The following is a 24,029-nucleotide window of genomic DNA, read 5'->3' as shown; positions in this document are numbered from 1 at the left end:
GAGAAATCAGGACTGGAAATAAATAGAGAAAAAACAGGAACGTTTCCTTTAGGCGCATGGTGTCCACAGATAACAGAAAAAATTATGGGCTCCCCCATTAAAAACCAAATTGAAGTACTGGATATAGTATGAGGAAAAGATGGTGAGGCGGACTCCAATTGGTTGACTCTGAAACAAAAAAGTCAATCGAAAATTAGAAGTTGGATATATTTCAATCTGCAAAAAAAAATCAATATTTACAATAACCTGGTAATTCCATTGGAAGTTTATATGCCTACTTCTCTACCCAGATTAGCAGAAATTACTATGAAGGAAGAAGAAAAGTGGCCAAAAAAGTTGTTTCATTGAAGGTACATAGACAAAGTAAAAATGCTTAAATCTCAAATGGGAAGAGGACCGACACTTCTAACAAGAATTTTACCTAAAATTTATCAAAAGATTTTTTTAGACCCGACAAAAAATTCGAATAGTGAGTGGCCTTGGCTATATCTTCTAGTCCAGTGTGCAGATGGTTGATGTTAGGATTTGACAGCCCTAATTTATATGTTTTAGCCTTGACTCCCTCCTGGAGTGCTAACCAAGGAATTTTATGGAAGGCCAATCGGTTATTCCAATCCCACTTTACTATGGATATTATTCGTGAGAATTGTGAAAATACATTTTTTTAAAGAGAACTGCCCCAAGACAACTAGAACTTTTAGCATTAAGACGAAACACAATTACTATTACCGATATCATTGAGAATAGTCCATTTCGGCTAGGAAAATTCCTCTTAATGAGGTGTGAAAACAAGCATATCTGTCCAATGCCTTGGCACTTGAAAATTGATTTTGGCGTAGCTACTCCAGAGGAGGTCGATGAAATTGTCATAATTATTTTAAAAAGTTGGATTAACCGAAATCATGGAAGACTAGAATCTAAATCGCAGGCGGTAAACAATTCAAGGCTCAGCTCCAAATCCCCAATGGACCTATTTATTTCGACTCTCCTTGCAAAGGCTGTGGGAAAATGAAAAATTCTACCATTCATGCATTCGCTGATTGCCATCTATAAGGATTTTAAAAACTTTTATTATTTAGGTAAATATGAAAGGCATGAATGAAAAGTTCGCAAGATTTTATTATTTGGACATGCGACCAATCGTTTAGACAAAAGTAAGGCCAATTAAATTATTCTCTTTTAAATGTAAAAGTGGTAATTGTCCCAGATTAACCAATGACGAAGACATTAATAACAAGGACGTAAGGCCAATTTTAATTTCATCCGCCTCCCGGTATGGAATGCTCAATATGAAGATTCTTAATCTGGACAATACTGTTTGGTCATGGGGAGGTGATATCATTCGCTTCCTTGATAAGGACTCTGCAGTCCGTTTAAAAGCCATACACAAGAGTGTAAGAAGATACATGAGGTGCAAATGCGTTAAAAATTGTTCTTAGTTTTTGTTAGTTGGTCGTTTTTTATTGTTCTTGTTAAGTGCAGTGTGTTTATTTTCTAGTTTTATAACTTTATCGTCGTTTTTATTGTAATTTCAGTGTGTTGTTCTTAGATTTGTATATTTATAGTTGCGTGTGACTATAAATTATTAAAATGTCTTTTTTCCAAAGGATTAAATTTAAGCTATAAGGTTTATTTATATTGTATAACAATACAACTTCTTTGGATTTTAATAAAGACAAAAAATATATATATAATTCTAATATATTCTCTTGACGTCATCACTTGTAACCGCTATTTAGTAATACTTTATTATTAATTATCTCATTGTGATTGAGGTTTTAAAACATTTTTGAAAAGTTCTTTCTTTAGGGTTCCACCTTTTGGAAAATCAAATCCACTTGTTCATAAATTATTTATCACAAGTTTAATTAGATACGGTGGATCAGCCATCAAAAATATTCTTATTTCGAAGTCATCTATAACTTTAAAAAAATATAAGTTAGGTATGTCGTTTTAAAAAAAAATATTTCGAAATACCTGGATGAGTATAAAAAGGTATGTCTTTTGAAATGCCCAATTCTTTCCATAGCTTTTGGTTTAAAGAACCCATGTCACTAACTGTCTAGATTACTTTCCCACCCTGCTTTTCTATTTCTGATATGCATTGAAATATATATTTTTTTATAGGTTTATCAAAGGCCAAATAAATGGGTTGCTTTCATTGATGCAAAAGACAACAATATTACTTGCATTTGCTTAAATAAGCCGATGGCTTGTTCCAAAAAATGACTATATTCAGCAATTTTAACCTCATCAAAAGATAATGTAGTTAAATCTAAATTATTAATACATTTATTCACAGATAAGTTTTGCGTCATTACATCGAGGCTGTTCCATAGGAATATAATATCTAATTTAAAATCTTTAATCCAATTCGACAGTGTAGAGGGAGGGGGCCACATTAAATATCATGGTCCAGGATTGTCTTCTGCTTTTTTTTCCAATGATAGAAGAGTCTCACAAGTAATAATGGAATCTGAAGCAAGGAAGAAGTGTCTTGAATTACTGAAATAATACAGCAATATAAATAGATTCAGTGTCATAGATATGAGTTGTTGTTTGTTATGTACATCAATGACACTTAAGTATTCAAATCGATGAAAGAGTTTTCTATGATTAGGAGACGAAATAGAGTAGACATTGGGAAGAATTTCAAGGAAAGAGCTGTAGATCAAGGATGATAAGCCTCGTTGTTCCTCACTGTAACTTTCATTCCAGTATTACTCATCTTAATAAAACATATCTCAGTTATTATACAAGTATACAACGATTCCACAGAAGATATAGAGCGACGGATGTGTATTTGAACCAATGGATTATGAAGTAACCGTTTGGATGTTAAAGGACATCTGCAAAATGAATGGTACTTGAATTAAATGAGATGGCATCCACCGAGTAAGTATAAGAACATTTTCTAAAGAGATGAGATACCTAAACATCATGGATATCCCTAATTCATAAACAGATATGAATTCAATGGAACCATGAGAGTACTCAGACCCATCACACGAACTATTTTCAACAAAAAGTGCTAATTCATTTTATTTATTCCTCCTTCACCAGGCTTCATGGCATTTCTTATTGAATAGAATCCTTTACATGCTCTTTCCCCGGTCAGTTGTTTTCCGTAATTAAGTGTTCTTCTTAGAACACTATACATTTTTGTTGTTATCCGATGTATTATTTTTTAATTTACATTGTACATAGATTAAAAGATGCAGTTGTCTGTCTCTTTTCATTTTCGACTTGAATCTCGATACATCATTTAACAAAACGTAATAAGCTATTTGACTTATGCTAACAATTAGGAAAAAATAATATGCAACATACTCTTAGGTGTCTGATAAATATAAAAGGAAAAATAGTCCTATTCTCAAGACTCCATTGTCATAGTGTTGTGAAGAGAAGCATACTTCTTATCGCATAATTTAGTAGCAGTACGCACGTCTATAATATATTTTTAGGATTTCATTTTACACCTCATCTCACAGCTGAGTTGTCTTGCTAACAATCCGCTCATTGTTACTATCTTGGAGTGTTTGTCACGTAACCTCGTTGTTAAGAATCTACTACAAAAAAGTCAAAACAGTTAAAGAAATAATTCGCATTGCGCAACTGAGTTATAGTATCCCCGAATTCGAACTCGTACCCAATGTATGATCCATCTTGGTCTGCTTGGATTTACTACGGGATAGCAGGATGTTTTGCTCTGCTTTTCTCAAGTATCTACGTCTTATGGTATAGGAGTCCGGCAGTGAATTGGTTGGCCGTCCTTGTCTGTGTGGCCTCTTTGACTGCTACACTCCTCACCTCTTTTCTCGTCCCAGTTGATATATTCTTGGTTAGTTCCTTCAAATTTAAGAATGGAACATATCAACCATGGGCTGAGGATCCTTTGGTCAGAGATCAAACCGAGAAATCCGTTTTGGCTCTCTATTACTTCTCCTACACCTTTGTAGCCACGTTTCTCTTTATTATTCTCCCATTCTGTTACTTCTTCTTTGACTATAATCCAGAAGAAGCCACTCGTTATCGACTTCTGAGGTAAAATCCTGTTACTACTCATTAGTTTAGATAATATAGATATAATCCAAAACTATTAACGATATATATTTTATTTTTTTGCAGATCCCTTCAATTCACGTGTCTGAGCCTTGTTCTTATTTTAACATTTGCACTCTTAGGCTACTTCATTCCTTTTAAAGAAGAAATCCCCCCAACCATTCTCTTGGGATTCCTTCAACCCTTGAAAGGAATCCCAGTATTTCTTCTGAATTTATTGAATGTGATTGGAACCTTTTTCCTAATAATATACACAGGAATTGGTATAAGTTCCTTATCTTGTGGGATGATTCGAAGAGAAAGATCAGTCCACGCTCGAAGAGAAGTTGTTATTAGTCAGCTTGAGGAAGTTGAACAAAGAATTAATGACATAAGATCACGTTTTGCTGAAGACCTTATTCCCTATATTGAGCAAGTGGACTTGGATCGACTTGAACAACAGGCTCGTCTTCTTCGCGTAAGTATCATAAGTATTTCAGCATTTGAAAATGCATATACAGTCACTCAAATATATTATTCATTTATTTCAGAGGTCTCACTATGTATTGGAACAAAAGGCTCGTTCCTTTTTGAATCGACTACTCCTTTGTATTCGTCCTTTTGAAATGACCTTTGGAATTATGTTCATGATTGTTTCCTTTTTCATTGTACTGTCTCTCATATTATCATCAGTAGATAGAGCAATGCACTCAAATGGTCCTAGCTCTGGATATAGTCTTAACAACACCACTCTTCCCAATCCAATTGAAGATGTATTGATGTTTACACAAAAAATATTTCCAATGGATTTCATTCTGTATATTAATATAGTCCTATTATTGATTTTTGGATCAGTTTCGGGATTAAAAACAGTTGGAATTGGTTGTTTTTGCATTCCTGCATATGATGTACAGTCAGGAAAAACACAAACAAGAGGTTTAATTTGGGTTTGCGCTATTTTGATTTATATCATTGTCGCCTTAAATGTCTTCATGTTCTCACTCGTACCTAACTACACAACTTTTGGCAATCAAGTCTTTGTAATGAATGATACATCCGCAAATACAACAAATACTTTATTTTGTGAAAGTCGAAAAGAGGGCTATAAGGAACACTGCTACCAGACTCGAATATCCTTTCTTTTGACAGCATATCACGATACCATGTGGATTTTTGACGCTTTATACTATTGGCTTCATTGGGTCTTCATTGTAGTTGTTCTCATTGGATCTCTTCTCGCAGTATACATCCGAAGACATTCGTTCTACAGAAATCATAATGAAGAAGATGACGAAGTTCTGGTCAACGACGTTAATGTTGGTTGATTGATTGCTTAGGAAGTACCTAATGAGGTACATACATATATATACCATAGCGTTTGTTTATTATATTAAGAATATGTCAATTGGCTATATTTAAGATTAATTATCTATCTCCAAATATTTATATCTAATATTGTAAGATGTAAACCTATTAACAACTTTTTCATTAATTCATGCTACATACAGTAACATACATTCTATTTTATTTAAATCAATATATTTCCAAATGAATAAATAAATATTTATACAAAGTCAGTTTCTTAATTGTTATTCCCCTCCGAAACGAAGTTATGTTTTTGCCTCTGTAGGATTACGGTAAAAGTTACAGATCGAACTTGGTACAAAGATTATATATGGTCACAGTAAGAAGCCCTTAAATAACACAAAACGTTAATTTATAATGCATAATCGACAATAACTTCGGGAAATTTTGAGATTCAGAGCTCAAATTGGTCTCATTATGTAGGTTTACTACAGCTGCTTCATATAGCAAAAAATAAAATTCAGGGAAATGAGCTTTGCGCTTACCGAGTGTCCATTCTACTTAAATTATTAAATACAAAGAATTAATTATTGTATATGTAGCAGTGTGCAAGTTACAACCAACAAAACGATATGAAGAATTTAGAATCCTACTTGTGGCCAGGATAATACAATAATTGAATATTCCTTAAATTGGTGATATACTAATGGTGTAATTTTTGACTAATACGATCCAAATTACTAACTAATTATTTATTCATAAGTATTATACGACACATTATAAAGCTCAAAATGCCCAATATTATAATACTCTTGAATATATATTAAGCAAATAATTTTTATAGATAAAAAAATATATATATATATAAAATATTAATATATAGCATCAATTAGTCCTCATTGGTAATTAAAATAACCAATATTGTAATAATTGAAAATACTTATTTTTTTCCAAAAAAATCCAAAAATTACAAATTTTTGGAATAAAAGATGAAAAATTAAATTTTCTAGTAAGAATCAAAAATTACTTACACCCCCCTCCACCCCTTACAGATGCCCCTATTGCCCTCCCAACTTTTACGTTTATGGTGACATCTGAGTCCTGACACAGTTCACAAATCACATACATCTTTATCTTACAAAGGAGTTTGGCCCTACCATATACTATATACTATATATTTATCAGTTATGTCAGTTATAGTTGGCGTGGTACTAAACCCAAAAATGGGTTGGAATAGAAAATGAATTTAAATAAAATAAAAAAAATGATATTAATAATTAAACAAAATAAAAATATTTAGTATTGCTTTCAATCAATTTGGGTACCTGAAGTATCCCCTCGCCCGAAAAAAAGGGCTATATTTGCACATGGAAAACACAATCTAAAAAAGTGTATTTGGCTTGGATATGTCAAAGCATTTCTTTATAATACATTATTTTATTTATTGTTGTATTCACAAATCACGAGTTGATCCTGAATTCCGGTTTTACATGCTTTATGAAACAACAACTTTTACGTGCTCAGTTTAAAACCATCGAACATCAAGTTTGCACGTCGTTTGAGGTATTATATGTATAATTATTTATAATAATATAAGTTAATATATTAATAATATGACGATTTTGTAATATACTTATTATTATCAACAATCATAGTTTATACAATGTAATTAGTTAGTTGGTAACTTATTACGATTTGAATGTTTCAGTTAAGCATAATCTTATTGTAAAATTATCTTTTATCCCAATTTTTTGAATAAGTCATCTGATCTACTTGTGAAAAAAAACGAACAGTTTTATTACAATGAAAACAATTTTTTCATTAATATTAAGGAAAATAGACAGGGAACTGTTGGCTTGGTCAAAATGGGACCAAGAAATAAAATGATTTGAGCATTATTGTTTTATTTTATTAATAAATAAAAATATTGTTTTACAACAATGAAAGTACTTTTATTGTCCCTAATTAATTGATCAACAAAATAACATTGGCATATAGACATTTCGTAGGGATTCTCAGTACAAATTACTTTGATTATATTCAAATATCACTGTTTATGAATGTCATTGTTAAAGTCTGTTTAATTTATATTCAAAATATCAAGTATGAGCCCCCCAAGATGGTGTCTCCTTCAATTATGATGTAATTTATGACGTCAGTGAAAACGATTTTGTTACGTCATAGTGGAACTAGGATTTTCACTTTCCTTCGATCCACTGTCTTTCCTTTCTATCTTCTCTCCTTTTGCATCAGCAAATCATTGCCCGGGCCATACGGCTTATAAATAATAAAGGGAGGAGAGGAAAGATTTTCATATTACTAAGTCATAATTTAGAGGTCACTTGGAGGACTTTTTCATAAACCTTCCTATTGCCTTCAGTTTCATTTGTGATATTCTGTGCGCTTCTCCTTCGTGAAAAAAATCCTACAATGGCACCTACTTATAAAATTGTTATGGTACGTCATGGTGAGTCCGAATGGAACAAATTGAATCGTTTCTGCGGTTGGTAAGTCACTCTATATGTTTAAGTGGTAACTACGGATTTTAACCAAATGGTTCCTTAACCTTAGGTTCGATGCGGATTTGAGCGAAACGGGTGTGAAAGAGGCTCAAGCTGCCGGAAAAGCTTTGAAAGAAGCCAATTACAAATTTGACTGTGCTCATACGAGTCTTTTAACCCGAGCACAAAAAACCTTGGAAACCATTTTGGCCGAATCAGATCAAAGTGGCATCCCCGTAGAAAAGACCTGGAGACTCAACGAAAGACACTATGGAGGTAATTAATACTTCATATTTATCTTTCACTTTTATTGATATCATTTTCTTTCAGCTCTTACCGGTTTGAATAAGGCGGAAACAGCCGAAAAGCATGGTGAAGAACAGGTTCAGATCTGGAGACGGAGTTTTGATATCCCTCCTCCTCCCATGGAACCAGATCATGAATATTACGATAACATCACCAAAGACGAAAGGTTGATCACTCATCTATTGGGCCACAATTTCAATGTATCTAATTATACTTTTTGATCAATACTACATAGGTACAAAGATGGTCCCAAGCCAGAAGAGTTCCCCAAATTTGAGTCATTGAAGTTAACTATTGGAAGAACTCTTCCCTACTGGAATGATGTCATTGTTCCAGAGGTTATTTGTCTCTTTATTTATTGAATTAATACGCTATTTTCTTATTAATGTATAATTCTATTTTTAGATTAAAGCAGGCAAACAAATCCTTATTGCTGCCCATGGTAATTCTCTTCGCGGTATTGTTAAGCATCTTGACAATATGACAGACGAAGATATAATGAAATTAAATTTGCCTACTGGTATCCCTTTTGTCTACGAATTGGATGAAAACATGAAGCCCGTTGTTTCCATGCAGGTTGGTTTCCGTATTAGAGCTTCAATAATATATAAATATATCATAATTAATTATCCTATTATTTACCTCCTAGTTTTTGGGTGATAAGGAAACCGTCGAGAAAGCTATAGCATCCGTTGCTGCTCAAGGAAAAGCTAAGAAGTAATGTGATCTCACCAAAAATCCGAAGCTATATTATCTGATAAAATAAAAGTTGCCACTTATTTATTTCCCCGTATAACTCATTTCTCCTGGCTAGTGTGCCCTAACGAAGTTTTCTTTAAAATCTGTAAAAGTAAAAAAAAAATATATATATATACCATATGTGTTCGTACATGAACTTTTATACTTATTTATTTGCCATTTATTTATCACAGAAAAATACAAAACCTTTGTAATTGGTCATATCGGGAATAAGGTTGGCCGTTTATGTTCATATAAGGAAATTTAAAAAGATAATCTAATCTAATTATCTAAATTGAATATTGAAAAGGAGTAATGGCGTGGAAGTTGTGAACTCCATTGAATATTAAATACTGCGTACATAACATTTAATGGGTAACAAATATATAATGATTATTATTAACAATGGATATCTGAGATAGATTTTAATTTTCTTGAATTAGCCTTAACTATGTCTGGTTTTTGGAATCGGTCTAAATGTCGATCCGTGGCATGTGTGAACTTCGATACAAGAGTGTGAGTTCTAAAGGGTTGCGAAATTGGTGTCATGTGACCAGCATTTTTCAATGTAGCGTAGAAAAGACCTCCTCCTTGAGTAATGTAGCCGGCCAATTCCCCTCTTTCAGTATCAGGATTCCATACCCAAAATTCACTTCGTTTTGAGTTGAGGAATTCTTGGCGTCCATTAAATTGAAGACTGTTGATCATTTTGTTTGTTCCAGGTATATGAACTGAAATATATAATCAATAAGTTAATTTAAGTACAGATTTAACTTTTAAGTATGTATGATTATACCTATGAGATCCAAATTTCCATTATAAATTAATACTTCCACGCCTCGATCAAGAGTACGCTCAAGTTTAGGCTTTTTACTGACCATAATTGTATTATTTAAAAATTTAGCAGCCTCAATGCCTTTCCAAAGCTTGGCATCTCCTACATGTATTCCTTTTCGAACGTGGTCTTGATCAACAAAACACATGAATTCATTATTTGTAAGATAGTTTGATTCTGAAGTATGATCATAGATATTTGTCATACTCATGATGGAATGAACAATGTATAGTAGATTACGCTGAGAATATCCTTCTGCATCAGCAAAGCGACCCTCTTTTAAAGATTCCAATATCCTTTTATCATTTTCCTTCATATACGCCATTTCGTTCTCAGTCACGTAGCCTACGGAGTTGACGTAATCAGCATAGAGAGCTTGATCCTCTGGACTAATAAAACCACTGCCTATTCCAACTCCAGCGAGATATATATCTTTGATTATAGGAGAATTTTGATCTTTGTACTCAAGGTATTGATCTGCGAGAGACAGAACATAAGAGCCTCCATATGATTCACCGAATGCAAAAAATTTAGTACTTGGAGGAACAGCTTCTGGGACCAATTTTGGATATAGGATCATAAATTGTCGTATTGCCTCTATAAGCGCCTCTGCAACTTCTTCATCGGTAGTTAGATATCCTTTTTCATTATCAGCATAAGAAAATCCAGTACCGACTGGATTATCAATGTAAAGAACGTTATGATCTTTATGCCAGGAATGTTCATTTCTTAAAAGATAGGGTTGATGGGAGTCGTAGTCCCAACCCACAAGGAATGGGCCATTTTCCTTAAAGAGTCCATATAGAGATGACCATCCAGGCCCACCTTGGAGCCAGAGTAAAAGAGGTGATTCTGGTGCTCTTTAAAAAGTAATGTAGATTTAAATAATGATTTTCTTTCTTTTAAGTTAAATAAAATCCTTTAGGTCATTTTCAAAGCCATGTATACCTACATTATGCTTATATGTTCAGCCTAAGTAAAATAAAGCTTAAGGGTAATGTGGAAATAGAAAAATAATCACTTTTACATACGGATGTCTGTAATTCATTAAATGTTTGAGAAACATACACTAGATAAACATTTGAAATACTAGGGGGAAAAGTAATTTATGTTAATTTTTTATTTATTTCTAGTCTAAACTGTTTATCTAAATCGTTTCATTAAAAATAATAATTATACTTATAAATTATGTTCCATTACCGTTTAAGATCTAAATATTTGTGTTAAGGATTCGTTTTTAAGTTTAAAAGAAAGAGTCATGTTATTAGTGTTGAATGAATTCCTGTTTCCCTCGTTTCTTTGGAGACAAAAAACCAAAAAAAAAGATTTGCATTAGTCGTTTTGTTCACTGTCAAGTACCCCGAATAGCTGACGTCTGTCTGCATGATGGAGGTTACTAGCGCTCCATCACGGGCTTCATCAAGAAGCCCTTTTTCGATAAGGGGGGTGAGTAAAAGTTTTTCCCCTACATTTTCTAGAGTTTTTACTCTGGGTCTCAAATTTGGATAAGCAGATGAACATATCCGAGGTCCTTCTCGCGGTGTTTTCATCATACGCTCTCTTAACTCCTTGAGAGATGGATCCTTCTCCATAATTTTCCAGGCTCCCATACACACGGCAAATATTATACCAAAGAGTCCAAACACAATCGCATAAGTGATGTAGAGTTTATAGCGCTCAATCAAAAAGTAAGAGGAAATCTTTTCACGTCGGAGTCGATCTAATTCAGAGTCTCGACCGCTCAAAGACGGAGTTCTTCTTCCTAAATCTGTGTCAATATTCAGTGAGAGGGATTTAGAACCCTCATTTTTGAGTGAACTATAGTGTTGATCATATTCCGAATCGATGTTGGATACGTCAAAAGAATTATGTCGATTCGGTGTTGAGCAGCCGACTAGGACCGGAGTAGTCATTTTTCTTGTACGTATATAGGATATTTGCATCCTATTGGCTATAATCCTCGGGTAATAGATTAATTAGAACCTTTTCCGGCAGGGGTTTCCCTACAGACATGCATAGCGAAGCTGATGAGGGAAAACTAATTTTTGTAGAGGAGTCCAGAAGGATTCTCTTAATTTTTCTTGATATATAAAAAATAAATCAGATACATAATAAATAGTTTGTAGATGCAATAGTTCACAAAAGCTTTTTAACACCCATTCAATAAAAAAATGATATACATAATATATGAGTGGAAATAATTTATCTCTGTTTCCTTTTTTTAGCTGTCTTTTAGTACACACTATATTGTCTACTATGTAATTTTATTGTAGTTTGTCTCTCACACACTTGTTCTTATATATTAGATCTACTATGAACTAACTAAATATTGTAAAAAGAAAAATATATGTATAAGGCAAAAAAAAATACTTATTATTTTTGGCAATGGATGAGTCGGAGGCCGATTCCGCCGAGAAAGTTATGTAATGTTCTTTTTTTTTCTCTAATAATTTAAAAAAAAAAAAACATCATAAATTATTTGAGATTGACACTGAAATGTTTAAAAAGAAAGCCTTTTAAATACATCCAAAATTCAAAGGTTTTGTGGTTTTTGTGCTCATAACATTCACCACTATTTTCATGTGCGAATATATAGAATTATATATCCATTGTTTCCACATTTATAGCCCACTTTTATCCTTTCAACATGAGGAACGCATAAATAATAGATCATATTTGCTGCTCCTTTGCTCGTATCTACATTCTTTCTACAATTGAATTTTATGCAGTTTTATGTTTCTTTAAAGCAATTTATAGAAAAATTGGTAAGTGAATATCAAATTTTATAAATAATGTGTGGCCCATCAATACAAAACGAGTCTGGATTATATTTGTATACACGACAAACTAATAATTATCTTTCATTTCTATTAATGAAATAGTTTGATTAATGCATTGGAAGCGCTGTAAATTGCAGCAAGAGACTCGTTTACATAAAAATTATATTGTACTTTGTAGTGATATTTCGTTCTAGAACGTAATGACTCAATGATCTGGTTCTTTGAAGTAAACGGCGGGAGCCGGCTCCCCACTAATCAGAAGCCGGTTCAGAGCATCTGCAGGGGCTGCAGCCCTCCCAAATGAAGGATTTTTTTGCTTATTCTTAAAAAATAATTGGGTTCAGTTTTTGGAATTTTGTGTGAAAAAAATCCAAGAAATAAGTTTTTTGGAATTCAAAAATGAAATAGCAAATATTAAATTTTTTGATTTTTTTTTTCCAAAAATTTAAGTTTTCTGAATTTTTTTCCAAAAATTTAAGTTTTCTGAATTTTTTTTCAAAAATCAAAGTTTTTGGGGAAAAAAATTAAAAATCCGTAGTTATTCACAAAAAGTTAAACTTGTTTTCTAACAATTTAAATAATCCACAGCTGACCACACAAACATATTTTCTTTTGGAAAAAAATTGCAAAAATCCATAGCTATTCACAGAAATGAAATTTATTGTAAAAAACATAATTTAAATTTTAGGGATTTGTTTTTGAAGAAATAATTTTTTGGAACATTGAATATTTGTGGGGCTACAGGCCCTCCAGCCCACCCCCTCGCGGACACTCCTATGGGGGCGCTTCTGTAATTGTATTATATATATTAAAGCAAAAAAAAAAAAAAAAAACTGAAGAGCCGTTTGGGAGCCAAAAAAGCCACCTCTTTTTAGTGAGTCGAGCCGAAAGTCCCGGAATTCCAATCACTAGTAGGTACTTTGTATTTATTTCTCGTATTTTTCTACTTCTATTCTCCTAATCAGTGTTTTATATATTGATTGGCTGAATTCGAATAACCTCTTGTTGATTTATGAACAATTTCCAACAAGTATTAAAAAATAATCCTATGATTATGAAGAATTGAACTACCAATTTTTGGCCTTTATTTTTGTTAATTTTTGGAGGAAAGGTTCTAAGACATTAAAAAATTAATATCGTGGAGGGTGGGAGTCACAATGGTATCCCTAAAACATCAGCTATTCCTATGTATATAAATTTTAGAAGTTGATTTTCTAGTGAGGAAAAAAAGAAGGAATAATGTTTATAAGCTAAGGAGTCATTGATTCTGGATCATCACTCTATTTCAAAGGGACTCCTTGACTAGTGACACTAATTCATATTTATGATATTATCTGAGGTCTGAAGAAATGTAAAATAGAAAGGAAGGAATATTTAAACAGTAAAGACTAGAATAATATAAAAACATAAAAAGGTAACGAATATATCATGCGAAAATTTTTTTGAGTGACGAAAATGTTCGCGACAAAATTACCCAGAACCGTTGTATTAAAGAGCTGTCTATAATTCCTCAAATTTTTTAAAATTCCTCTACTAGGGAACATGTACCTACTCCGGTTTGAAAACCAGTGCCCAACACTGTAAATACCATTATATAAACTCATCCCATCAATTGAAATATAAATCCCAGGACTGACCGAAATATTTCAATAAAATATAAAGAAGTTTATATTTAGTAATGAAGTAAGGAAAGTGATACAATGGGAACAACGTCTCATTCCCTTGTTACTTGTTTAAAATTACTTTTATATTGACGGGCCATATGTTGCCTACATAAATAACATCTGTAATCAAATATTTTGTGAGTGTACAACAATGTTTATCCATTTGACCACACAAAAGGAATTTCAATAAATTTTTAAATAATTCCCCCCTTTTTTATACGTATATACTTTAGACCAGTGATTCTCAACAGGCAGCTTACGGGCCAAGTCCGGCCTGGAAGTGCATTTCACACGGTCTGTGCTAATTATTGCTTCATCCACAATAGTGTCTTGTGCAGTAAAATCAGAGATAAATATAGGAAATTATTTAAAAGGTAAATCTGCTCTTCACTATCAGGAATTTAAAACTTGGATATTGAGGCCAACTATGCCAATATTCCATACCATAATGATATGAAATGGTTAAGCAAGGTAAAAAGCATAAAAATCTTATGGGATGTAAGCAAGAATATTCTTGCTTTCCTGGCAACTACAGGTCAACCCCTCAAGTGGGGCAGTTCCAAGAATTTTTTGCCCATAAATCAGAAATGAGGGCCATGCCACTTTTTGTATGCCATTTTAATTTGAAAAAAAAGAAAGAAGATTTTTGGGTCTATATTGACCATTTTAAAGCTTTCTTAAATATAAAACTACAAGTCGAAAATGGTAGTTTATAATTTTTTCAGTATTTGAATTATTAAAAAAGAATATTTTACAGCTCATTGTTAATAATTTAAGGGGTATAGGATGTCCCCAATGATTTGCAGTTTACCTGCTATTATTGATAAAACAGGGAAACCGCAAGTCATGAAGCACGTCTTAGAGAACTAAAATTATCAATAATAAGGTGTACAATATTTTTACTGATAAATTAAATTCTAAAAAAATATATGTTTCAAGTACAATTTTAGACTCATAACTATAGTTGACACGTTTTTAATAAAAAGAAACTACATTTAAAAATTAAATAAGGAAAAACGGATGTTGTTTGTGCTCTTTCTTCTTTTTTGTTCAATATTTAATTGGTCCTCCAGGTGTTAAATTCTCCCTTTGAAGATCGCTTTCTCGCCCTTTTTTGGTGTAAATTGTTTTAAAAGGCATAATCAAATAAATATATATGAATTTAAATATAATTATAATATTTTCCCTGCACTATTGCTATTTTCTATGGAAAAAGTTACCCTCTTTATAGCAGTAATTCATTTTTTTCTTCACAAAATCATATAACAGGCAGCAATGATCTTAATTCAGGCGTACCATATGTCTAACTCTTGCCTTTTTTTTCTCCCTCTTTTTTTCCTTACAAACATGGCAACTCTAATCATAACACAATATTCGAGACTGTACAAGTGACCTCAAAATGACCGATGTATACCCAAAATCCCCATTTTTTCAAATTAAAATGACTTTTAACACGCCAAAAATGGTCTTAGGGATCTTGTACTTCGCCAAAGTCAGTAAACGAGACAGTTTAATACCTAACATTTGGCTTTTAATAATTATTGTTGTGCATTATTCCAACCTATAATTGTCCAGAGGTTGTACATATGTAGGATCAAGGGCGTCTGCAGGGGTTATGCTGTAGTCTGCCCACCCAGTTTTTGCTGTTTACTAGAAAATTTAATTTTTGAAACTTAATTTATTTTTTCAATTTTTTTTCCATTCATAAAGTTTTATTTTCCATGATTGGCTATGGATTTTGAAAATTTATGTACAAAAATTAAATATTTGAAACTTTATTTTTTAAATTTTTTTGTGAATTGTTGTGGACTTTATAAACTATTTCCGAAAAAAAATAATGTTCTAAATTGGTTTTCGAAAAAATGTAATGTTTCAAATTTTTTCACAAAATTCAAAAACATAAAATAAATAAATGAATATATGTGTATGTAAAATCCAGCGGACGCCCATTAGGATCCAATATATATTTTGAAATTTCTTTGTCCAATTTTTTACTGTTATGTGATCACATCCATGGCGGATGACGACAAAGGGATTCAAATAGCAGAGCAAATTAGAGTGACAACAAACTGTCAAAATAAGAGCAGTACTATGTATTCATAATATTCTTCTTTAATAATAATTTGTATGTGTACATTATATAATACAAATTTATTCTAATCACTGATTGATATAATCATGACGAGAATAACAACTCGTTTGACTATTATAAGTATATAATTAACATGAGCTATTTGATTTCATGTTCACTCCATTATTATCAATTGATTCACACGTAATATTAATATGTATGTAGATATGATTAAAGTATCATTTCTCCATTATATAATCAATATAATTCAAAGAGATTTACGTACGTACATTAAATACACAGAGAATAGACGAGTCACTCTGTGATCTGAACTCTATCCCTCAACCTTTCCTCCTCCAAAAAGTGGAATCAAAGAGGGTTTAAAATTAATTAGTAATTAGATCTTTCTTCCAAATTCTTACACATTTATTAAGAGATGACTGTTCATAACTTGATAACAGCTTATTCGGGGTAACCCAGTGAAATAAAGATATTTATTGTATCTTTCAACCTTTGATCCCTTAAAACAGAGAAGTAACAAAAAACCAAATTTAGTTGGTAAATACTAATTAGGCTTTGTAAAAACATGACATTACTTCGCTAGCACAAAAATAACATTGCTTTTTGTTGTCAGCTGTCAATTTTTCTGCTTATTTTCGCCTAATCACTGTTCTGAACGTTGATTAGTTAAATTAGAATGAGCTTGAGCTAAGCTTTTGACTCATTTCAGCAATTATTGAAAAATAATTCCATAGTTGGGAAGAATAGAACAACTACGAACTGATTTTGTGCATTTGCTTCTAGTTCTTTTCGAAGGAAAGGTTGCGTGACAGAATAAAAATGACAACGTTTAATCTAAAGATATTTAAAGGAAAGAGTCGACAAGCATGTCAATAAAGATAAAAAATCTAATGGAACTCTGATAGACTTAAATTTTACGCTGCGTCTGGTTAGTCTCACGTTATTGTTAAAAATGGGGTTCATTTATGTATTTATTGTTCTATTCTCCTCGCGCTCTACAATCGTATCATCAGTATTCTTTTTAGCGAAGTTGAGTGAATAGATGAACATAATTGAGTTGTATATCATTTTTGTTTCATTATTACTTCCTTTGTTTTATCGCCTCTTTCCTCAATGTAACGATCTTTTCTTCAGTACGGAGGCCTTAGGCATATAATATTGGGGGAATATTTAGGTCTACAATCTTTTAAATTATTTTTCGTAACCTTTTTTTAAAGGATATTTTCTTGAACACAAACTTTAATGTGTCGTAATTAATAAGTAGATGAATTTAAATAATTGTGAACCTGGGGTAAAGGGTTGCTAAAAGATCTAAAAACGTCGATTCATACTTTTAACAGGCCCTATGCTAACGCTTCCCAACTATTGTTCTATTATTTATTTCATAGTAAGTAATATTTCATTGTTTAAGAGCGGTTAATTCATGTTCAATCGATGAACGTATATAATCATGGGATACACTAACAAGGGATGCTATAGGAAAACAAAAAATAAACAGATATATTAGTCGTCACAACCAACATAGCTACGTCTGGGACATATAAAATAGGGGACTCATTACAGAATTTGACTTCACTCAATGCTACTACGATTGTGGGTGAGAAAAGGCGTCAAATGTAAATGTCTATTTCTATTTAGTCATCCATTTTTCTCATCTACTTTGTATTTTGGGGCATAAGGAATACATATTTCTGCTTAGTAAGTGAAGGGTATTCGTCTCCTGGAGTAGGCTCTCATTCATATAAGAACTTCAAAAACTTACCAAGGTTCTGAATGAAAAATCCTTAAAACACAAAACGTATTCATTAATTAAGTCTATCTCTGCTTGGGGAAATACATCAATTCAAGATTTCAAATAACTCATGAAGTTGATGATGAATTTTTTCATAAGCTCTGGAAATGTCCAAAACACCACCAAATTTTCCACGCCGCCTTGTCTCATTTGGGACTCTCAGAGGTTCCCTACAATATTTTTAATATTTTCAGCTGCAATAATCCTACGACTTTGCTTTTTCCAAAGTGATTGACATTTTCCAAAAGCTTTGTAAAATAATCCTTTAAACACTGGATCTTTGGAAGCTGAATCGATTTCTTTCTGTACAATCAAATTCATACAGTGAGCAGCACATCTGAAATTATTTGGTAGGCGAAATTCTGAATCTTTTATAAAGACAGGTGTTAATTCAAAAAATTGAATATCTTCATGCAGGAAATCATTTTACAAGTAGATGGAAACCTTACTGCTTTAATTTAATTGATATGATCAAACCCTCTTTAGGATTCAACCACTTCTCTCTCTCTCTCTCTCTGTCACTGAAGGGGTAACAAAATGATAGCCTTGATAGATAGACACATTTCCCATTACCCGTGTAGATATTTATTCACATACTGCGTTTCACTTGATCTACATACACAATTATCCCTTTTCCTTAGGTTTACGGAGATTCACAATTGTATATTTTGTTGGTATGTACAAGGGATAATGATACCCAGAAAAGTTAATCCATATTTAGACATAGTACATCGATTAACAATATATTATCTGATGGTGGACAACGTCACTCCACCGACCACTATGACTCACAAGTCTATGAGCTTCATGTTCAAATTAGGCCAACAATAATTAGGGCAGTAAACACGGTGTTACAATACTATCACAAAACTATACATTGAATTTTGTAGTCAGCAGTCGATTTTCATTTTCTTTTCCTCATATCAGTGCATTGAACGTTGGTTGGTTGAATTCAAACTAGGCTTTTCTTTGGTTTTAGCTTTGAATATTTTTTTGTAGGCCCTTTTCCTGTACAATATTTAATATTTAAACACATATATATCTATATATTTTTTTAAAAGACCTTCCAAATTTATTTTCCAATTTAAATTATTCAATTAGTAAATAATCAAAATTTCAGATTCACATCCAATTTTTCCGATTCTAACGCTCTATGCTTTAAGTAAGCAAGAGATTTATATAATATAATTGGCTATTGCTGAAAAGAGCTTGTTTACTATTAACTGATTTTCGTTTTTTTTTTTTTTTTTGTGCCATACAATTAAGGCAACCAATTTTGACAGTCCTAATTTAGTTATGCTGTCCCATTCGCTCTAGTCCCAAAGGTTGGTATAAAAAAAAGAATGATTAATTTTTCATGACATCTTAAATAGTGTTTTCTTTTTTGTATCTTCATCAAAGAAAATGAAAAATATCATTATTCAACTAAATCTCAATCATTTTACTTGTGTTTATTGGATTTTAGTATTGATCATGCAAGAGGCAAAAAAGAATCTAATTCGTAAATAATTTTGTAACATAATGAATATGAGAAAATATTATGTATAACTAGGCCAGAAAAAATTAGTTGTGCTGAAAATTGGGGTAAAAAAAAGTAGTCGACTAGAGCGGCTATTTTAAAGTGTCTTAGAGCTCACTAAATCAAAAATATTTTAAATGATCATTGTGGACCGTGTGTAATAGTGTACGTAAATATTCTGTAAATTTCAGATACATCAAATATTGATCATATGATTTTAGTGTCTTAAATGCAGTTAAATACAAGCAACTAGATCCATCAATTGGTCCAACTCAGTAGCGCAATTAGATCTTTTAAACTATGTAGTTGGTAGGAGTCACTACATAAATGATGTAAATGCCATGAACAGTATTTTCTAACGTCGTCTATGGTTGAATTTATCATCAAAAAAATAATTTCTTTGGCATTTTTACTCATATCAAAAATGCGCCAAAAGTACTTCAAAATCATAAAACATAATCTAACCGTCAGTGGTCAATGAGCACTTTCTAGAGCATGAGAAGATTTGTTTGAGGTCAAACGGAACCGCTAACTTAGTTGACAAACACATTTCGTCCCGTCATATTTGAGGAAATTAACACTGGATGTAAATACCCTTCATTATAGTTTAGTTTAAAAGAAATGAAAGTATACATTAAAAAAACAAAAAAAATATAAATAATCTGAGCCTTGAGTTTGTCTAAAAATGTTAAAAAATTATAAAAATATTATAAAATTTATAAAATTCATTCTATATTGCAAGTTAATACTTTGATTTTGAATAAGATAAATTTTGTTTATACGACTTCAAAAAACAAAAACAAAAAACATTTACTAGTCAGCTTAATGATCCTATTTTTTAAGAATAAAGTTCTTTTTTTTTCTTTGTTAAAGTCAAGTCACGGGTCACTGGTATTCAAGCTCAATCAAACTCCAAATCCCTCCACATATTTTGCCAAGTCTAAGATTACCCACTTCCATGCCTCGAGACTTCACACCTATGTAGTTTTTTTATATTATTCATAATCAATTACTCCTCGTAATTGTCTACGACTATTTATTATTAAAATTACCCCACTGAGTCATGAGCAACTACATACATGATTAATTAAACATGATTCTGAAGCATTTTGTAACATACTTTTAAGGGATTCAATATTGATCATCAATATATTTTTTTTTCTCGTTTGATTTGCATAAGAGTTAATGGTTTGAAGGTAGATAAGATTACTTAATACTTTTTATATAACACTCTCAATAATTTTATATTTACCTAAATTCCTATGTAAACGTAATTTTTTAAATCTGGAGGAAGGCATCGATTAACTGCATATATTAGGTATGGATTCAATCAATGGATCCCTTGAGACTAATACATATATTAACCCGAGACAAAAACCCTTAAGAGTAAATCTAAATTGATTTTACTAATCACTATTCCATTTATCGAAAGTTAAATGATAATTAGGATTTGTTTTGTCCAAAAATGCAGGATAAGAAGAGCAGGGGCGTCGAAACTATTTTTTAGGTAGGAGTGTGTCGTTTTCTATTCAATAAACAATTTCAGATGATCAATGTAAGAATTCTAACATAAACATTGAATTAGAATTTTACTTTATAGAAATTAATCCTTCGATTCAAGGGAGATCCTAAATCCGATATCCCTGTCCTCATGAATCAACAGACATATCAGATTGGTGGTGAAGAAAAAAACGTGACTGCCCAAAGGTGATTAGTCACATTTAATATCAGCATAACCCTTAGCTTATATTAAAAGAAATATTGTATATTTCTAACACCCGCAATTCTAAAAAAGTATATAGACTCTGAGTGATATAAATAAGTATTTTTGAGTAAGAAAAATTTAAATAATTATTAAAAACTGTATTTAATTTATTTAATAAAAAAATATAAATCAAAATGATTTTTGCTAATGATCATTTTGAGACGGTCAAGGCTCTTGATTGTAAATCGTGAAAGCGTTGAACCATCTGACTCTTAACACCTCTATAGTATATATTATGGTACATTTTAGTATTTAATTAAGTCAGTTTGACAATTGAATTTATTCAGTAAAACCAAAGTATCTTTCATGCAAAATAATAGTTTCCTACTATTCTCACAAAATTAAGACTTCATCTAGTTTCTGATATTCTCAAGCTTTGTTGGTTATCACGTCGCTACTTGCATTGCATCACGCAACCTTTTCTTTAAAAAATATACAAAGTACCCAAAATCAGTTAATATTTAGCCAAATAGCTCAAACATACCAACGGCCAAGGTTAATGGAAGTACAAGTTTAGACCATCATATAATCGGGCTTGCTATAAATTGCAATATGATGTATAGTACCGACTGCTGGGTAAAACAGGCAGATTTTGACAAAATACGCAACCACTTATAGTCTATGACGTCATGCTTGATATAATTTTCAATTTAATGTATCGTACCGACTGCTGGGAAGGAAAAACAGATTTTCACAAAACAAACAACCACTCATCTACTATGACGTCAATATTAAAAGCGTAGTGGAAGTCAAACATCAGTCGTATACGCGTTATGATATAAATTTTAACCTTGTATTTCTATTAATCTTGGCAACGGCTATATATCATTTGAATATTTATAGACTATCATTGTCAAATTATTATTTCTTTTCAATTTTTTAAATGAAATACATTTAGGTATATATTACCTACTTTCAAAATCTTAAATAATATTTTATTGGATACTTTTTTATAATATTACTAAGTAACGTTTTATTAAAAGTGCAGCTATACATTTGTATTTTTATATGATGGAAACTGAGGATTAGTATATTATAACTTACAGTCTAAGGATTACCCGGTGTTGCTCGGGCTATGAAGTTTGAAGAAAGTTCACATTGAAAATGTTAAATTAATTGAGAAAATTAAAAAAATATTCAGAAAATACTTCTAAATACAACATACGTATAAACTAATAATTATAATATGAATGCTCGTTGCTGTCGAAAAAGATCCGGATAATTCTAATTCTTATTCATTGGGTTCTTAACACCATATCTATCTGGTTATGTAAGATAAATTGCAAATCCCCCCTTCTCCCACACCCGAAAATGAATAAATAAATAATAATTACTCTTATACATACCAACATATATGTATCAAAAAATTGTCTAGATGAGAAGTCCAGTTTTTTTTACTTTAAAACATTACCAAGTCGAAATTCCCGAGGAAAACCACTAAAAAATTATTGGACTAATTTTGCAAATAACATTTATTGAAATTGTATTAGAAACCACAAAAGTAGAAATGTCGTTTTTGTGCTTGCAAAAACAAAAAAAGTTATAAAGAATAATGTTGTCAAAAAATAACCCTCGATAGCTGGTTCATTTTTGCAAATATAGCAAAAATTATGTGATAAATTGGTCTGGAAATTAAAAATTCTGCCTTCAATCTTTGAAATACAATTCTACTTATCCAAAATGTATCGTTTTATGGCATTTCTTTAAAAAAAATTGAAAATTGACGTTCGATGAAAAAAGGGGCAAAAAAGAAGAGAGAAAATGAAAAAAATTAAAAAATTATTCAGAAAATCACAGATATTTCAGTTAAACAACAATTTTTATTCAGCAATTTATATGCAAACCAATCTCCAGACAAATTTCTACAAACTTTATTCAATTGACAAATCCCATATTCATTTGGAACTTCTTTTTTTTGCACCTGAAATAAACGAAATTGCAATTTTCACTGATTTTTTTTTATCCATAACTTTTTTTATTTTGAATAAATTTATAAAAGTAGTTATTCATATAGTGGCTTTTGAAACATCAATCTCTTTTAGCTGAAACTCAAACCCCTATCGACTCTCGGTTTTGTTATTTTAGGTATAGTATAAGTCCCCTTATATGACCTTACCTTGTCCAAGGACAAAAGAGGGATCCATTCATACATATATATATATAAATTTCGAAAATTCAAAAAATTAAATTTTTTGCTCTGCTACTTATTTTGAGCGAATGGCAAAAAAAAATTCTAATTAAAAAAGAAAAAATTCTTTAATTTGGGGAGGGTCTTCTTAGATCATTTGTATTTTTTATATTTATGATTATATCATTTAGCCAAGATCATTTTTTGCATTCGTTTTGAATGTGTCTTTAAAATTTAGAAAGGGGTAGTTTATTATTATCATAAGCAAAATATTTGCTCATGATATTAAATAACTATTATTACGAATTATTACGAGAAATCAAAATTTTGCTACACATACATCCTCAATAAGATTATATATTATACGCATACATACTAAGATTTCTCTACCGGGATTTTTAGGAGTTTTTTACTCAAAAGTAAAATATTTGCCGGGACATACACATTGATGATTCACTAGATATTCGTAAATGTAATATTTTTAGCAGTTGATGCTTTATTAATTATGTGCATCCACATGAATGATGTACAACGATTAGCGAAGCAGCACAGATAATATACCT

General features: G+C 31.5%; 3 protein-coding genes across 4 annotated transcripts; 2 read left to right on the top strand and 1 right to left on the bottom strand.

Annotated features, from left to right (window-relative positions):
• Nucleotides 1-1,917: 1,917 nt before the first annotated feature.
• LOC121117765 (probable lysosomal cobalamin transporter) lies at nucleotides 1,918-5,618 on the top strand. The gene is made up of 3 exons (XM_040712258.2): nucleotides 1,918-4,044; nucleotides 4,129-4,519; nucleotides 4,593-5,618. The coding sequence occupies exons 1-3, from the start codon at nucleotides 3,653-3,655 to the stop codon at nucleotides 5,364-5,366; spliced, it is 1,557 nt and encodes a 518-aa protein (XP_040568192.1). The 5' UTR covers nucleotides 1,918-3,652; the 3' UTR covers nucleotides 5,367-5,618.
• A 1,175-nt stretch (nucleotides 5,619-6,793) lies between these two features.
• Nucleotides 6,794-9,032, top strand: Pglym78 (phosphoglyceromutase 78). Of its 2 annotated transcripts, XM_071888741.1 has the most exons (7): nucleotides 6,794-6,909; nucleotides 7,727-7,853; nucleotides 7,918-8,123; nucleotides 8,178-8,319; nucleotides 8,389-8,491; nucleotides 8,559-8,729; nucleotides 8,803-9,032. In XM_071888741.1, exons 2-7 carry the CDS (start codon nucleotides 7,777-7,779, stop codon nucleotides 8,872-8,874), a joined length of 771 nt encoding a protein of 256 aa, XP_071744842.1. In that variant the 5' UTR covers nucleotides 6,794-6,909; nucleotides 7,727-7,776; the 3' UTR covers nucleotides 8,875-9,032. The 2 variants fall into 2 exon arrangements, with proteins under 2 accessions (XP_071744842.1, XP_040567713.1); XM_040711779.2 differs by lacking the exon at nucleotides 6,794-6,909 and having other exon boundaries at nucleotides 7,655-7,853.
• Nucleotides 9,033-9,244: 212 nt separating this feature from the next.
• On the bottom strand, nucleotides 9,245-11,820 carry LOC121117369 (vitellogenic carboxypeptidase). The gene is made up of 3 exons (XM_071888105.1): nucleotides 10,990-11,820; nucleotides 9,688-10,586; nucleotides 9,245-9,622 (listed from the first exon to the last, which is right to left on the bottom strand). Exons 1-3 carry the CDS (start codon nucleotides 11,667-11,669, stop codon nucleotides 9,291-9,293), a joined length of 1,911 nt encoding a protein of 636 aa, XP_071744206.1. The 5' UTR covers nucleotides 11,670-11,820; the 3' UTR covers nucleotides 9,245-9,290.
• Nucleotides 11,821-24,029: the final 12,209 nt, after the last annotated feature.

Source organism: Lepeophtheirus salmonis, chromosome 5, assembly GCF_016086655.4.
Source record: "Lepeophtheirus salmonis chromosome 5, UVic_Lsal_1.4, whole genome shotgun sequence".
Taxonomy (NCBI): Eukaryota; Metazoa; Arthropoda; class Copepoda; order Siphonostomatoida; family Caligidae; genus Lepeophtheirus; species Lepeophtheirus salmonis.
The sequence above is the reverse complement of the archived record's forward strand: the minus strand, read 5'-3'. Positions and strand labels throughout refer to the sequence as shown.